Here is a 13,003-nt window from a genome sequence, read left to right as displayed (position 1 = left end):
AGCCCCATCCTGCACCTACAGCTCCCCACCCTGCATCCACAGCCCCCCATCCTGTACCCACAGCCCCGTCCTGCACCTACAGCTCCCCACCCTGCACCCTCAGCCCCCTGTCCTGCACCCACAGCTCCCATCCTGCACCCTCGGCCAGACTTCCTGGTAAGGAGGGTTCACTCTTCCCTGGGCCTCCGAGGTCACTCTGTGGGGATCAGCCCGGGCCGCGCTCCAGGTGAAGGTGACCCCAGGGGGGACCGTGGGTGGTGGGTGCTGCCGGGGAGGACCTTCCCCCCACGCCGCGCCGGTGTGTGTGTGGGGCCCCTACCTGGTGTGGGTCACTTGTGGGGGGGTGTCCCTGCTCTGTGCCGGTCTCCTGCAGGGGGATGGCGTGTGAGCATCGAGGGGGGTGGACCTGGAGAGCAGGGTGAGGGTGTGGTGCGAGGGGAGTGTGTCCCCTTGCCCGGTGCCGTTTCCGGTAGGGGGGCGGGGGTTTGTGTCCCCCTGCCCGGTCCCGGTGTGGGGGAAGGTGTGTGTTTGTGTCCCGGCTAGTGCCGGTCCCCGTAGGGAGGGTTTGTGTCCCCCTGCCCGGTGGCGGTCCCGGTGCTCGCCAGTGCGTGTTCCCGCCCGTGCTGGTCTCGGTGTGGGGGTGGTTTGTGACCCCTGATCGATACCCGTGGGGGGTGTGTCGTGTGTGTGTCCCCCCCCCCCCCCCCCCGCCTTGTCCCGTGTGTTGTTGTGCGAGCGCGGGGCGGGGGCGGGGGCGGGGCGGCGGCGGGGCCGTACTTAAGGCGGGGGCGGGCGAGGGGCCGCCCGTGGAGCGCAGCACCCGCGGAGCGATGGGGCAGCCGGGGGTGCCCCTGGCCCTGCTGGGGCTGGGGCTGTGGCTGTGCTGGGCGGCGGCGGCCGAGCGGCACACGGTGTTCTGGAACAGCTCCAACCCCCGGTGAGTGACCCCCGCTTCCCACCGGGACCCCCCCCGCAAACACGCACCGGGACAGGCACCGGCCGCCCCGAGGGCGCGGGCGGCGCCGCTCCGCTCCCCGGCGGCCTTTGTGCGGAGCGGGCGGCGGGACGAGGCGGCGGGGCCGGTGCGCAGCTCGGTGCGGGGGCGGCGGGGCCGTGCGGGGGGCGGCGGGGCCGGCCCAGGTGCGCCCGGGGGGGCCTTTCCGTTCCCAGGGCCGTGCGAAGGGGCCGCTTCCTTCCCGCGGGGGGGGCGCGGCGCCAGCCCCGGCGCCGGCCCCGGGGACCGTGTTGACAAACACGGGGCAGGATGTGCGGGGGGGGTAGACCTGGATCGAGGGCCCCCCTCGCTCACCGGCCGCCGGGGCTGCGGGGGGACCCCATCCCAAGCAACAGCCCCACAGGCTCTAGGGGTGCCTCCGCCCCCTCCTGAGCCGTGATTCCCCCTGGTTGTGGGCGTGCTCCCCCAGGGCATGACCTCTCTCAGGCTCTACGAGTGTCCCCCTTGGCTTTCGGGGAGCCCCCCTCACTCTCCAGACCCCCAGGCTGTGGGGGTGCCCCACATTTAGGCACCCGTGGGGGTGCGTGGGGCTTCCCCTCTCTCCCTGGCCTAAGTCAGTCCCTCCCCAAATTGTGGGAGTTCTCCCCTCTCCCCAGGCCGTGTCTCCCACGACTGTAGGACTCCCTCAGATTGTAGGGCTGTGTCCTCTGGGTCCCCCCACCGGGTTTGGGGAGCAGGGGGTGCCCCCATGGGTGGCTGAGCCCTCTCTAGGCCACCACAGCCAGCGAGATGGGGACCCCGTGGAGGGCCCCCAGCGTGCCCCCCCCCGGCTGGGGTGTGGGGCGCAGCTGGAGCCGGGCTGGCTACCCCACGGCGAGAGCCGCGACGCCTCCTGCTCCGGCAGCGCTGGGCCGGGCAGGGTGCGGGCAGGGTGCGCGTCCCAGCGGGTCCCCTCCCTGCTCCCCAGCTCTCGGGAAGCGCTGGGAAGTGGGGTGCGCTCACCACTCACTGCCGGGGGGCCAAGCCGGAGGGAGAGTGAAGCTGGGGTTGTCCTTTCAAAACTATTCCAGGTGCCGCAAGGCTCAGCACAGGAGAGGGTGGACCCAAGGGTGCCCCCACCCAGCACTGCCGTGGGCAGGGTGCTGGCCCCCCCTGGGTGTGGGGGATTTGGGGCTGCAAGTAAGGCCCCTAACCCGGAGCTGACCCCCCTGCCCTCCCTCTGGCCACAGGTTTCTGTGGAGTGACTACACAGTGGAGGTTCGTCTCAATGACTACCTGGACATCATCTGCCCCCACTACGAGGAGGGCAGCGTGGACCCCCGGGCCATGGAGCGCTACACGCTGTACCTGGTGGAGCTTGAGGAGTACCAGGCCTGCAAGCCCCGCTCCAAGGAGCAGATCCGCTGGGAATGCGACAAGCCCAGCGCCCTGCATGGCCCCGAGAAATTCTCGGAGAAGTTCCAGCGCTTCACTCCCTTCACGCTGGGCAAGGAGTTCAAGGAGGGGCATAGCTACTACTACATCTGTGAGTGCTGGGGGGCTGCAGGGGGGGCTCCGAGGTGCTGCAGGGAATCCCCATCGGGCTCCCCCCACCCCTGCCTAACCTGCCTCTTCCTTCACAGCCAAGCCCATCCACCACCACGGTGAAGCCTGCCTGAAGCTGAAGGTGACGGTGACAGGCAAAGGCAGTGAGTATCACCACCCCCTCAGGGCTCCCCTCCGCGTCCTCCCCTTCCCGCTCGCGGCGCCGGTGCCCAGTGTGGCCTTGGCTGCGCTGAGTCACGGCCTGGCCGTGGCCTCTGGCCAGCCCGGGGTGTGAGCACGCGCGGCTTGGCCGGGAAGGTGTTGGGGGGGGGGGGGGGGGGGGGGAACAGCCCACAGTGAAACAGGATTTTGGGAAGGTTGGGGTGCTGCCCTTCCCTGGCGTGACCTCCTGTTTGTTCCGCAGCTCCGGCACCGCCTGCCCCGGCCTCAACACAGAAGGGGAGGATCCAGGCAGGTGTGTTGGGGGCTGTGGGTTGGGGCCAAGCCAACTTCCCTGCCGGGGACACAGGGGGTTCTAGGGGGCACCAGGCTGAGCCCAGCTACCTTCCTGGGGGGAGTGAGGCAGGTGTGGGGGCAGTGGCCTGAGCGCAGCCACCCTCATGGGGGGACAGGGGTTTGCCAGGGACACTGGGCTAAGCCCAGCTGCCTCTCCTGGGGGGCTCTGGAGCTGGCTGAGGTACCGAGGCTGGTGGCAACCCTCTGCAGGGGTGATGTGCTGCTGGTTTGGGGTACAGCTCGTCTTCTGGGGGTGCTGACTGCTCCTCTCTTTCCCCCGCAGATGATGCGGCCGCACACGTGCTGAGGAGCGTGGGGCAGAACTCAGCCATGCGCAGCAGCAGCCGCCCCTTCACCTTCATCAGCCTCCTCCTGCCCCTCCTGGTGCCGCAGGGGCTCTGAGCCGCCCCTCGTACCCGGACCCACCAAGGCTGTGGCCACTGGGGACCCCCGTGGTCCCCGCATGTCTGCCCCGGGTGCCCTGCCCTGCGCACGTCTGGGCAAGGAAAGGATTTGTCAGTATTATGGGGCTGGAGGGCCCAAAGCCATCGGAGCAGCTGGAGCCTTCAGGCTTCCCTGGCCCTTCCAGGATGGTCCTGGCAGCCAGAGGCCGAGCGGGAGCCTGGAGCTGGAGGGGCTAAAGTGCCCTGGACTGGAGAGGGGCAGGGGGCTGGCACCCCTGCCCCACAGCTGAGCTTGCCCACCACCCTCGGGGCTCTCCCCGTGGTGGGCTCGGACTGGAATGTGTCCTGCAGGCAGGGACGTGGGGGTGGCCAGGTGACACCGGTGCAGGGGGCTGCTTACCCCCAGCGTCACTGGCTCGGGGAGCACAGACAGGCTGGGGATGCCCCGCAGCCAGGGGAGCAGGGTTTTAAGAAACATCCCACTCCCCACCGTGCTGCACCCCTACCCCATCCTTCATCCCCTGGCCCTTCCCCATCCCTCCCCTCCGCTGGGTGCCGGAGGGGCCCCCCAGCACCCCCTTTGTACAGCTTTCTAACACGGGACTTTTTATACCATTGTCGGGAATAAATAACCGAAACCACGCTGAGCTCCTGAGACGTCCCCCACCCTCCTGGGCCAGGCTCTCCCAGCCCCTGTGGGGGGTTGGGCTGGTTAATTAATTAATTGGCTGGTGTTTGCACGGGGCTGTAAAGTGGCCAAGTGCCACAGTGGCTGGCACTGTCCCCGGCTTTATCTGGTGACACAAAGGCCTCCCCTGAGCGTGGGGGCCCCTCCCCCTGCACGGGAGTGAGCTTCCAGGTGGGGGGCAGCGGCTCCTGGGACAAACCCCGCTGGAGTGGGACAGATCCCACCGGTGGTGAGGAGGGGGCTGAGCCAGAGCCCCCGGGGCTGGGCAGGGGCCGCAGCCTGGCTGCACCCCAGGGACCCCCACAAGGGCCGGTGGGTCCCTGGGGACATTTGGCCTTGGGAAGGGAGGGAATCTCACGGATATAAAGATGGGGGATCACAAAGGAGTGACCCCAGGGATGTAGGGCCCTGAGGTGTGAGACAGTGGGGGTGCAGGGAGCTGGGATCACAGGGATTTGAGGCCCCTGGAATTGGGAACCCTGGGGAGCGCAAGGGTCCTGGAGAGGTGAGATCTTGGGGAACTGGGGTCACGGGGATGCCTGGCATCTGAATGTGGGGGACCCTAGAGATGGAGGGTTGTGGAGAGGCGGGATCTTGGGGTCACAGGCACCCTGGGACTGGAAGCCCATGGAAATGTGGATCCCAGGCTGCAGGTTCCTGAGGAATTACTGTCACAGGGATGTGTGACACCTGGAGGGGGAGGTGGGTGGGTGTGGGAAGCTGGGGTCACGGGGATGTGTGACCCCAGGGCTGTGAAATCTGGGCCATCAGGGTGACCCGTGGGACACCACGACACGAGGCCCCTGGACTTGGGGACCCCAGGCCTGGAGTGGGGCACTCAAGACACGAGACACACGGGCTGCTCCCCCCAGCTCCCCGCCCCCCCTTCAAACCGGCCCCGGTGCTTTCCCCGTTGCCGCCCGGGTGCCCGCGGGGCGGTCGCGACGGTACCGGCGCTGCTCCCCCCGCTCGGTGCCGGCTCCCCGCCGCCCCTCCCCGCCCGGTGCGCGGCCGGTCCCTCCCCGGTAGTGCGTCCCGCCCCGCCCCGCCCCGCCCCGCCGCGGGCAGCGCCGCCCCCGCCGCGCTCCCGCCGGTGCGCGGTGTCCGGCATGGCCCCGGCGGTGCTCGCCGGTGTCTGCCTGGCCGCCACCCTCGCCATGTTCGCCACGGGCCTGTGAGCGATCGGCAGCGGCCCCGGGCGGGGGCGGGGGGATGGGGAACGCACCGGGACCGGCTCGGGGGTGCAGTGAGGGCCGGGGGCGCTGGGGGTGCAAGGGGGCAGACCCCAGGGCCGGTTTTGGGGTGCAGTGGGGCCCATGGGGGGGTGAGGGTGCAGTCAGGACACCAGGGCCGGTTTTGGGGTGCAGTGGGGCCCATGGGGGGGGTGAGGGTGCAGTCAGGACACCAGGGCCAGTTTTGGGGTGCAGTGGGGCCCATGGGAGGGTGAGGGTGCAGTCAGGACACCAGGGCCGGTTTTGGGGTGCAGTGGGGCCTGGTCGGAGGGTTGGGGGTGCAATGGGGAGGGCACCAGGGCCAGTTTGGGGGTGCAGTGGGTGCCATAGGGGGGGGTGCAATAGAGAGGGCACCGGGGCCAGTTTGGGGGTGCAGTAGGCCATGGATAGCTGGTGCAGAGGGACTGGGGGCGTGATGGGGATGGTACTGAGTCCAGTTTGGGGGGTGCAGAGGGAGGAGAGTGGAGGGGTGCAGTGCCTGCTGGCTGCAGGGACTGGAGGCCCCCCCCCCACCCCGGCACTGCCAGGCACCCAGGAGGTCGCTGCCCCCCACTCTCCCCAGGTCTGACCTGCGCCAGATTTTGGCGACCAAGAGTGTGGAGAACATCCAGTTCCTGCCCTTCCTCACCACTGATGCCAAGTACAGCGGGGTCGGGCCTTAGGGAGGGGGGTCACATATATTCAAGGGGCAGGGGAGATCCTCAGGCTGCAGCCAAGTGCCTGTGCCATGTCCCTGCAGCAACCTGAGCTGGTTGGGCTACGGCTGCCTGAAGGGGGACGGGACACTGATCACGGTCAACGCCATCGGGGCAGCTCTGCAGACCCTCTACATCCTGGTGTATCTCTACTACAGCCCCGCCAAGGTGGGGCAGGGGCCTGGGGTGATGGGGAGGATGGGGGATCCTCATCCTGACATCCCCCTGCTGTTCCTCCCAGCGCTCCGTGCTGCTGCAGGTCCTGCTGCTCCTGGCTGTGGTGGTCACTGGCTACAGCTACTTCACCATCCTGGTTGACACGGGGACGCGCCTGACACACCTGGGGCTCTTCTGCAGCATCTTCACCATCACCATGTACCTGTCACCGCTGGCTGACCTGGTGTGTGGGGCTCGGCAGAGCTGGGGGTTGCCAGCCCAGGCCCTGCCTGACATTTGTTCCTGTAGGCCAAGGTTGTCCGGAGCAAGTCGACACGGTGCCTGTCCTTTCCCCTGACCGTCACCACCTTCGTGGCCTCCAGCAGCTGGACACTCTATGGCCTGCAGCTCCACGACCCCTACATCACAGTGGGTTGGGGTGGTGGAAAACCAAGGGGTGCCATCCCATCCCACTCTATCCCATCTCATCCCATCCCCATCCCATCTCATCCTGTCCCAAACCATCCTGCTCCATTGCATCCTACGCAGTCCCATCCCCATCCCATTCCACTCTTCTCCATCCCACCCCACTCTATCTCATCCCATCCCATCCTGCCCCATCCCATTCCCATCTCACCCCACTCCATCCCCATTCCACCCTATCCCTAAACCATCCCACCCCATCCCACTCTGCCCTATCCCATCCTATCCCATCCCATTCCACCCTATCCCATCCCATTCCACCCCATTCCCCTCTCATGGCTCAGCTGAGCACTTGGCTTGGGGCCGGCCCTGTTCAGCACCGCCTGTGTCACCCAGCCAAGGGTGACAAGGCTCAGCACGATGACTATTGATTTTAATTAATTAGCTGGGATGGGGCCAATAAACCTCCCCCGGCACTGCAGGGGGAGGGGTACATCCACTCTCCCCCCATGTCCTCCCACAGGTCCCCAACGTGCCAGGGATCGTCACCAGCCTCGTGCGGTTCTGGCTCTTCCAGCGGTACAGGCCAGAGCAGGACAAGCCCTACAGCTCCCTGCCCGCCTGAGAGGTCCCCTAAGGAGCACCCCAACTCTGGTCTGGGCTGGCCCCACCGCCGAGCCCCGGGTGCCGCCACTGTCCCCTTGGCCGCTCCCAGTGGGACACCAGGAAGGACCTCCTGCCTCCAGCCCTGCATCCTTCAGCAATGGCCGGGGAGCTCTCGGCGATGCCTTTGGGGTGCCGTAAGCCCCTCACATCCCAGGGTGGGAGGATAGTTTTCCATGCCCACGGCCCTGCCTGGCACCAGGATGGGGCTTCCAGGGGCTCAGGTGTCTCTTTTGTACGGATTCAAGTGCCTTTTAATAAATCAGAGACTTCCCAGTGCCTGGTTCTTGTACCTCCCTCCTGGTGCTGCTGCAGAGGATGGTACAGCTCTTGGCCCTACAGCTGCTTTGGGAGCTCCTTGTGGCCAACCAGGGGCTGCTTATGGCCATACAGGGGTTGCTTGTGGTGGGGGGCTCATCCTGACACCCCCTGGGCTCTGGCAAACCCTCACCAGGCATCAGCCCTGGTGTTGGGCAGAGGGCTGGGATGGGGCCACAAGGGAACCCCAGGGAAGACAGCGCTGCCGGGGTTCTGCTCTGACCCCCCTGAGCTACGGGACCACCCCTCACAGCGTGGGGGTAAAAGCCGGTGGAGCTGACAAGCAGCCACCATGCCAGGAACTGGGAATCGATGGGAATCTTTGCTAAACCCCCGTGGATCGAGCGGGCCTGGATCAAGCATCGATCCTACGTCGATTAACCAATTAACAGCGATCTGGAATGACGATATCGGGCCGGTGCCTCGGTGGAGAGGCAGGAGGGGCCAAATCACACAGCAGACACCAGAGCCTCGTGGAAGGTGACCCCCACCCCGTGCAGGAGAACCCCAGGACCAAGGAGCCCACACTCCGGCCAGATGCCACCGTTGGGATGAAGGATGCGGTGCCGGCGATGTCGGCAGGAGCTGTGGCTGTGCCTCAGCTGCTTGTGCACACCTCACACACAGCCTGGAAAAACCCATCCAGAGGGACGGGGCCGAGCCGAGCGCGGTGCCAAGGGAGGGAGGACGAGCTCCCAGCGTGCTCTGTCTTGCCCCTGTGGAGCTCTGGCTGCTCCCAGGACTCGGCCCAGTGGGGAGGAGCCCCCCGCTCCCCCCAGCAGTGGGAGCAGCTCCCAGCCTGGCCCCACAGCCTCGGGAAAGGGCAGCTTTCCCCACTGACACGCCTTGGCTGCCGACCGGTCGCTCCGGCTGCCCCGTGCCGGGAGCGGCTGTGACGTGGCCACTCGTGCCAGGCCGGAGGCAGCTCCCGGACGCTGCCATGCAGGGAGGAGCTGCCGCCAGGCTGCTGGCACATGGGCTGGGAGTAGCTCCTGATGGCCATGAGTAGAGGGCCTGGATTGCCCTGAGTAGCCCCTGGATGACCACAAGTAGCCCCTTGAAGGCCATGAATAGCCACGGAATGGCCATGAGTAGAGGCTCTGGATTGCCATGAGTATCCTGCACAGGGTCATGGGTAGCTCACAGATGGCTGTGAGTAGCCCCTAGGTGACGAGTAGTAGCCCCTGATGGTCCTGAGTAGCTCGCAGAGGGCTTTCAGTAGGCCCTGATGGCCACAAGTAGCCCCAGGATGGGGCTGGATGCCATGAGTAGCCTGCAGAGTCATAAGTAGCCCCTGCATGACCACAAGTAGCCACTGGATGGATATGTGTAGCCCCTTTGAATGATCATGAGGAGCTCTTGGTTGGCTGTGAGTAGCCTCTGATAACCCTGAGTAGCCCCTGATGACCCTGAGTAGCCCGCACAGGGCCGTCAGTAGCCCCGTCAGTGCACTCCTGTCCTTGTGCTGTGGTCCTGACCCCACCAAGGCCCCACGTGGCCAAATCCAGGGCAATGTCATCCCCCAAGCATCTGTGTGCCAGCGAGCGCTGGGAGCTTCCCACCCTGCTCCCACCAGCCTTTGCTGCTCAGGAAACAGCTAATTAGCTGCTCCTGCTAATTAACCTGATCCTCCCTCCCGCTCCCAACTGCTCCTTTCTGCAGAGGATACACAGCTGCTAATTAAAATCCCCAGCTCCTTTGGCTGGAGGAGCTGGCGGCTGCCAGGGCAGCAGGTCCGGGCACATCGGGTCAGAGAGCAGGGATGGGGGTCCCCAGGAGCGGGGCCCCCCCCCAGACAGAGCCCCTCAGCCCTCCCTCTTCCCAGTGAAGCCCAGTGTGGTGCTGTGGATGGGCAGAGGAGTCGGGGGAGCTCCCCTCGAGCTGCCGGGGCAGGGGGACACCACGCCGCGATTTAAAGGCTGTGTCGCCCGCTCCACCCTGCCAGTCCCTCTCCTCCTTCCCGGGAATCCGGCCAGCAGGATGGGATGAGCTCCTCCAGCTCCCACCTGCCGGGAATGTGAGCCGGGAATGTGCTTGGGCTCTGGGGCACGGCCTGGTACCGCATCCGACTCCAGAGCCAGGTTCCAGGGAGCTCAGGGAGGGAGAGGCAGGGCAAGACGGGGTGGGGGTTCCCTGCAGCCCCTCAGAGTGGTGGGAGAACTGGGCCTGCATGGAGACCCCACCCTTCACAGAGACCATCCCCGAACCCCCACCTCACACCGGTGAGAGCTGAGCGATTTCCCGGGAGAGCCAAGTGATTCCCCCGGGGCGGCTTCCAGCAGCGCCCGAGGCTCTCAGTGCCCACAGCCCCCCGCGTCCCTGGAGGCCCCCGCGTCCCTGGAGAACCCCGTGTCCCTGGAGCACAGAACAGCACCGGCAGCTGCCGTCCCGGGGCTTTATTGGGGTCCGAGGCGCAGCCCCCGCCGCCGCAGGTCGGCCCGCGCCGCCCTGATGTGCTCCTGCAGCTCGGCGGCCGCCTCCTCGCAGTCGTTGAAGGTGGCCAGGCGGTAGCCCACGGTGGCCAGGGAGTAGCAGCCGAAGGCCACGAGCAAGTAGACGGGCAGCGGCAGCAGCGCCTGGCGGAGCGGGGCCGGCGGCTGCAGCCCCGGCGGGGCCAGAGCCAGCGCGGCCCAGGCCGAGCCCAGCAGGGCGAGTCCGCACAGCCACTGCCCCAGCTTGGTCATGGCGGCCTGAGGGGAGATGGGCTGTGAGACAGGAGCGGGGAGAGGGGGACCCATGAGAGAAGCAGAGGGGGAAAAGGGGAGAGAGGGGACGGGGGGAAGAAAGCGGGGCGGGGGGGGAGGGGCAGAGAAGGAAGGAGGAGGGAAGCCCGGAGAGCGGAGCCGGGAAAGACGGGCCGCCCCGCGCCGGGCCCAGTCTCCCCGGGGCTCCTGACCGGAGCGCGGCCCCAAACCCCTCTGGGCCTGCACCGGCCGTACCGGCCGCACCCCTCCGAGCCCCCCCCCCCCTCAAAGACCCGGGCCCAGCCCCGCCCCCACCTGGCTTGGTCCCGCTCCCGGTCCTGGTCCCGCTCCCCGCTCGGCGCGGCGGTGACGTCACGGAAGCGCCGCGCGCGAGGGCTGCCGGGAGCTGTAGTTCCGCAGGGGAGCGGCCGCGGGCGCCCCCTGGGGGCGGGGCACGGCACCACCGGGACCCCGCCGGGACCGCGGGTCCGGCCCCGCTCCCGGTGCCGCAGGAAGCGCCGGGCTTTGTCGGCCGCGGCCGGGGCCGCAGGAAGCATCTGGTTTCCTCCACGTCCGGCCGGAGGGGTGCCAGGGGCCTGGCGTGGGAGCGAGTCCCGTCCACCCTCCCACAGCTGCAGGGACCGTGCCGTTCCCACCCCCCCACCGGAGCAGCCCCGGTGCCCCCCCACACGGTGTCCTGTGGAGGGCACAGATGAGTCTGTGATCCCCTGCCAAACCCAGCAGCCTCGGCTGTGCCAGCGCAGCAGTCTGGTGGCAGCTGGGGCTGCAACCCGAGCCACTGGGACCCCCACAGCCCCCCTGCCCGCTCCAGAGTCTGCTCCAACCTGCCTGGCTCCCCTGGGATCTTCCTCCCCTGCAGGTCTGGGCAGACAAGATACCAGCAGCACATCTTGCCCCCCTTGGCCACCCCCAGCTTCCCTGGGCAACCCAGAACCTACCCCAGGCTCCAGGGCCACTCCCAGCCACACTGGTGCACAGCAGGGGCAGGAACAGGGCCAGGAGCTGGCGAAGGGGACAAGAAGCTACAAAGAAATTGCTTTATTGGGCAGGGGGGAGTCCCGGATCGGCCACAGGGAGGGGGCTGCCCCAGGAAGGGGCATCGGGACATCAATTTCTCTTCCTGCCCTTCCCAACAGCCTTGGCAGGAGCAGCGACGGGTGCTGTGGACTGGTAGAGAGTGGAGGAGATCTTGTTGATGTAGTAGAGACCGACCATGGAAAAGATGAGGCTATGAGGGCAGAAGGAAAGAGGGTGCTCAGCTGCTGGGCACAGGAACACGCCAGGGTCATCCCAACACCTTCCCTGCGTCCCACTCCCCTGCCCTTCCTACACCAACACTTCCCCCTTGGATCCCACTCTCCCCTGTCCTTCCTGAACACCCTCCCTTGGCTCCCACTGTGCTGCCATTCCTGCCAGCCCCCTGAGGGTCCCTGGCAGTCCTGGCCCTGCCCAGCATCCCGTCCCTCTCCCAGTGTCACCCATGATCCCTCGGGGTCCCCTTGATCGCTCCCCACCCTCCAGGGCAGCTCTGGACATACCAGGTGGTCACACAGACCCGGTGGATGAGGCCAGAGGCGAACAGGGCCAGCAAGAGGCAGGTGAGGACTGTGGAGAACCAGGAGACACACGATGCTGCAGGGCTGCCCCCGGTGATGGGGGAGGCCGTGGCTGCAGCAGCAGCATCATTTCCCCCAGGCCCAGCAAAAGCTCCAGGGGAGCTGCCACAGTTCCAGGGCAGGGCTGGGATCGTCCAGTCCCACTGCTGGAGCACCCCCAGCCCTTCCACAGGCCTTTGGACACTGACGTGTTCCCGCTCCCCTCCTGAGGTCCCACAGCACTTACTCTCGGGGAATATCTTGGCCTGGAAGCCCTTCCCGAAGATGAGGTTCTCCAGGTTGTTGAAGGCCTGGTTGTGGGGTTAAGGGACAGAACGGGATCCTGCTGTCCTCCCATCTCCCATCCTCTCTGCTCCAGCCCCACTCCTGGCCTCTGGACCTGCTCCCGTCCCCCCACTCCCATCCCACGGCCCTGCTCCCAGCCCCTGGACCCACTCCCAGCCCCTGGCCCTGCTCCCCACCACCCCTTTGGTTCCGTTTCCAGTCCCCTGACACGGTGCTCTGGCCCCACTCCCCGCCAGCCCCGCTTCTGTCCCCCGGTCCCACTGCCGGTCCCCAGGGATGCAGTGAGGGAGCAGACGAAGAGCGCGGAGCCCAGCAGCCCTCCCTGGATCGTGAGCCACTCGGTGGAGGCGAGCTGCCGGCTGTACATCTGCATCCCGGCGAACAGCAGCAGCGACAGCAGCGACGACAGTGCCAGGGACGTGCCCGTGCCTACGGCTGCGCCCCGGGGCCGACTCAGCACCGGCACCAGGACCAGGACCGGGCCCGGGACCTGAGCCCAGCCTGCATCCATAGGGCCGTCCCGTGCTCCCCGCCCCCGCTACCCCCCTCATTCCCCCATTCCCCTAGCCCAGTTACCCCCCCACTCTCGTTAATGCCCGCCCCGTTACCCCCGTGCCCCCAATACCCCTCCACTCCCCTCGCCCCCGTTCCCCCCTGCCCAGTTACCCCCCGCTCCCGTTACCCCCGTTACCCCCGTGCCCCCCTGCCCCGGTACCCACTCCCCCCCTCCCCCCTGCCCCCGTTACCCCCGCTATCGCCCCTACCCCCGGTACCCTTCTCGCCTCGGTTACCCACCTGCCCCGTTACGCCGCCTCCCCCCATT

At 67.4% G+C, this 13,003-nt stretch overlaps 4 protein-coding genes across 4 annotated transcripts in view; 2 read left to right on the top strand and 2 right to left on the bottom strand.

Annotated features, from left to right (window-relative positions):
- Window positions 1-797: 797 nt before the first annotated feature.
- LOC121672433 (ephrin-A1-like) lies at window positions 798-4,041 on the top strand. The gene is made up of 5 exons (XM_042045076.1): window positions 798-937; window positions 2,185-2,480; window positions 2,578-2,643; window positions 2,904-2,954; window positions 3,279-4,041. The coding sequence occupies exons 1-5, from the start codon at window positions 831-833 to the stop codon at window positions 3,395-3,397; spliced, it is 639 nt and encodes a 212-aa protein (XP_041901010.1). The 5' UTR covers window positions 798-830; the 3' UTR covers window positions 3,398-4,041.
- Window positions 4,042-5,151: 1,110 nt separating this feature from the next.
- Window positions 5,152-7,535, top strand: LOC121672434 (sugar transporter SWEET1-like). The gene is made up of 6 exons (XM_042045077.1): window positions 5,152-5,261; window positions 5,882-5,959; window positions 6,059-6,182; window positions 6,256-6,414; window positions 6,480-6,599; window positions 7,117-7,535. Exons 1-6 carry the CDS (start codon window positions 5,197-5,199, stop codon window positions 7,216-7,218), a joined length of 648 nt encoding a protein of 215 aa, XP_041901011.1. The 5' UTR covers window positions 5,152-5,196; the 3' UTR covers window positions 7,219-7,535.
- A 2,420-nt stretch (window positions 7,536-9,955) lies between these two features.
- On the bottom strand, window positions 9,956-10,684 carry LOC121672431 (dolichol-phosphate mannosyltransferase subunit 3-like). Its single transcript, XM_042045073.1, has 2 exons — window positions 10,574-10,684; window positions 9,956-10,264 (listed from the first exon to the last, which is right to left on the bottom strand). Exon 2 carries the CDS (start codon window positions 10,256-10,258, stop codon window positions 9,971-9,973), a length of 288 nt encoding a protein of 95 aa, XP_041901007.1. The 5' UTR covers window positions 10,259-10,264; window positions 10,574-10,684; the 3' UTR covers window positions 9,956-9,970.
- Window positions 10,685-11,302: 618 nt separating this feature from the next.
- Window positions 11,303-13,003, bottom strand: part of LOC121672430 (keratinocyte-associated protein 2) — a 2,201-nt gene continuing 500 nt past the window's right edge. Inside the window, exons 2-5 of the mRNA XM_042045072.1 lie at window positions 12,461-12,616; window positions 12,122-12,185; window positions 11,818-11,884; window positions 11,303-11,507 (exon numbers count right to left, since the gene is read on the bottom strand). Coding sequence (XP_041901006.1) covers window positions 11,387-11,507; window positions 11,818-11,884; window positions 12,122-12,185; window positions 12,461-12,616 — 408 coding nt within the window. The 3' untranslated portion in view covers window positions 11,303-11,386. The remainder of the gene's footprint in view (window positions 11,508-11,817; window positions 11,885-12,121; window positions 12,186-12,460; window positions 12,617-13,003) is intronic.

The sequence above is a fragment of the Corvus kubaryi genome, unplaced genomic scaffold (assembly GCF_017639235.1).
Source record: "Corvus kubaryi isolate FWS band 111438036 unplaced genomic scaffold, C.kubaryi_AGA036_p1.0 62153, whole genome shotgun sequence".
Lineage (NCBI taxonomy): Eukaryota > Metazoa > Chordata > Aves > Passeriformes > Corvidae > Corvus > Corvus kubaryi.
This window is presented reverse-complemented; position numbering and strand designations above follow the sequence as displayed.

Bases quoted from the DNA above. Each gene is read 5' to 3' on its own strand.
- LOC121672431 (XM_042045073.1), bottom strand. From the start codon at position 10,258: ATGACCAAGCTGGGGCAGTGGCTGTGCGGACTCGCCCTGCTGGGCTCG.
- LOC121672434 (XM_042045077.1), top strand. From the start codon at position 5,197: ATGGCCCCGGCGGTGCTCGCCGGTGTCTGCCTGGCCGCCACCCTCGCC. The intron at 5,960-6,058 runs GTACAGCGGGGT...ATGTCCCTGCAG, and splicing joins TTCCTCACCACTGATGCCAA to CAACCTGAGCTGGTTGGGCT. The intron at 6,415-6,479 runs GTGTGTGGGGCT...TTGTTCCTGTAG, and splicing joins TGTCACCGCTGGCTGACCTG to GCCAAGGTTGTCCGGAGCAA.
- LOC121672433 (XM_042045076.1), top strand. From the start codon at position 831: ATGGGGCAGCCGGGGGTGCCCCTGGCCCTGCTGGGGCTGGGGCTGTGG. The intron at 2,644-2,903 runs GTGAGTATCACC...TTTGTTCCGCAG, and splicing joins GACGGTGACAGGCAAAGGCA to CTCCGGCACCGCCTGCCCCG. The intron at 2,955-3,278 runs GTGTGTTGGGGG...TTTCCCCCGCAG, and splicing joins GAAGGGGAGGATCCAGGCAG to ATGATGCGGCCGCACACGTG.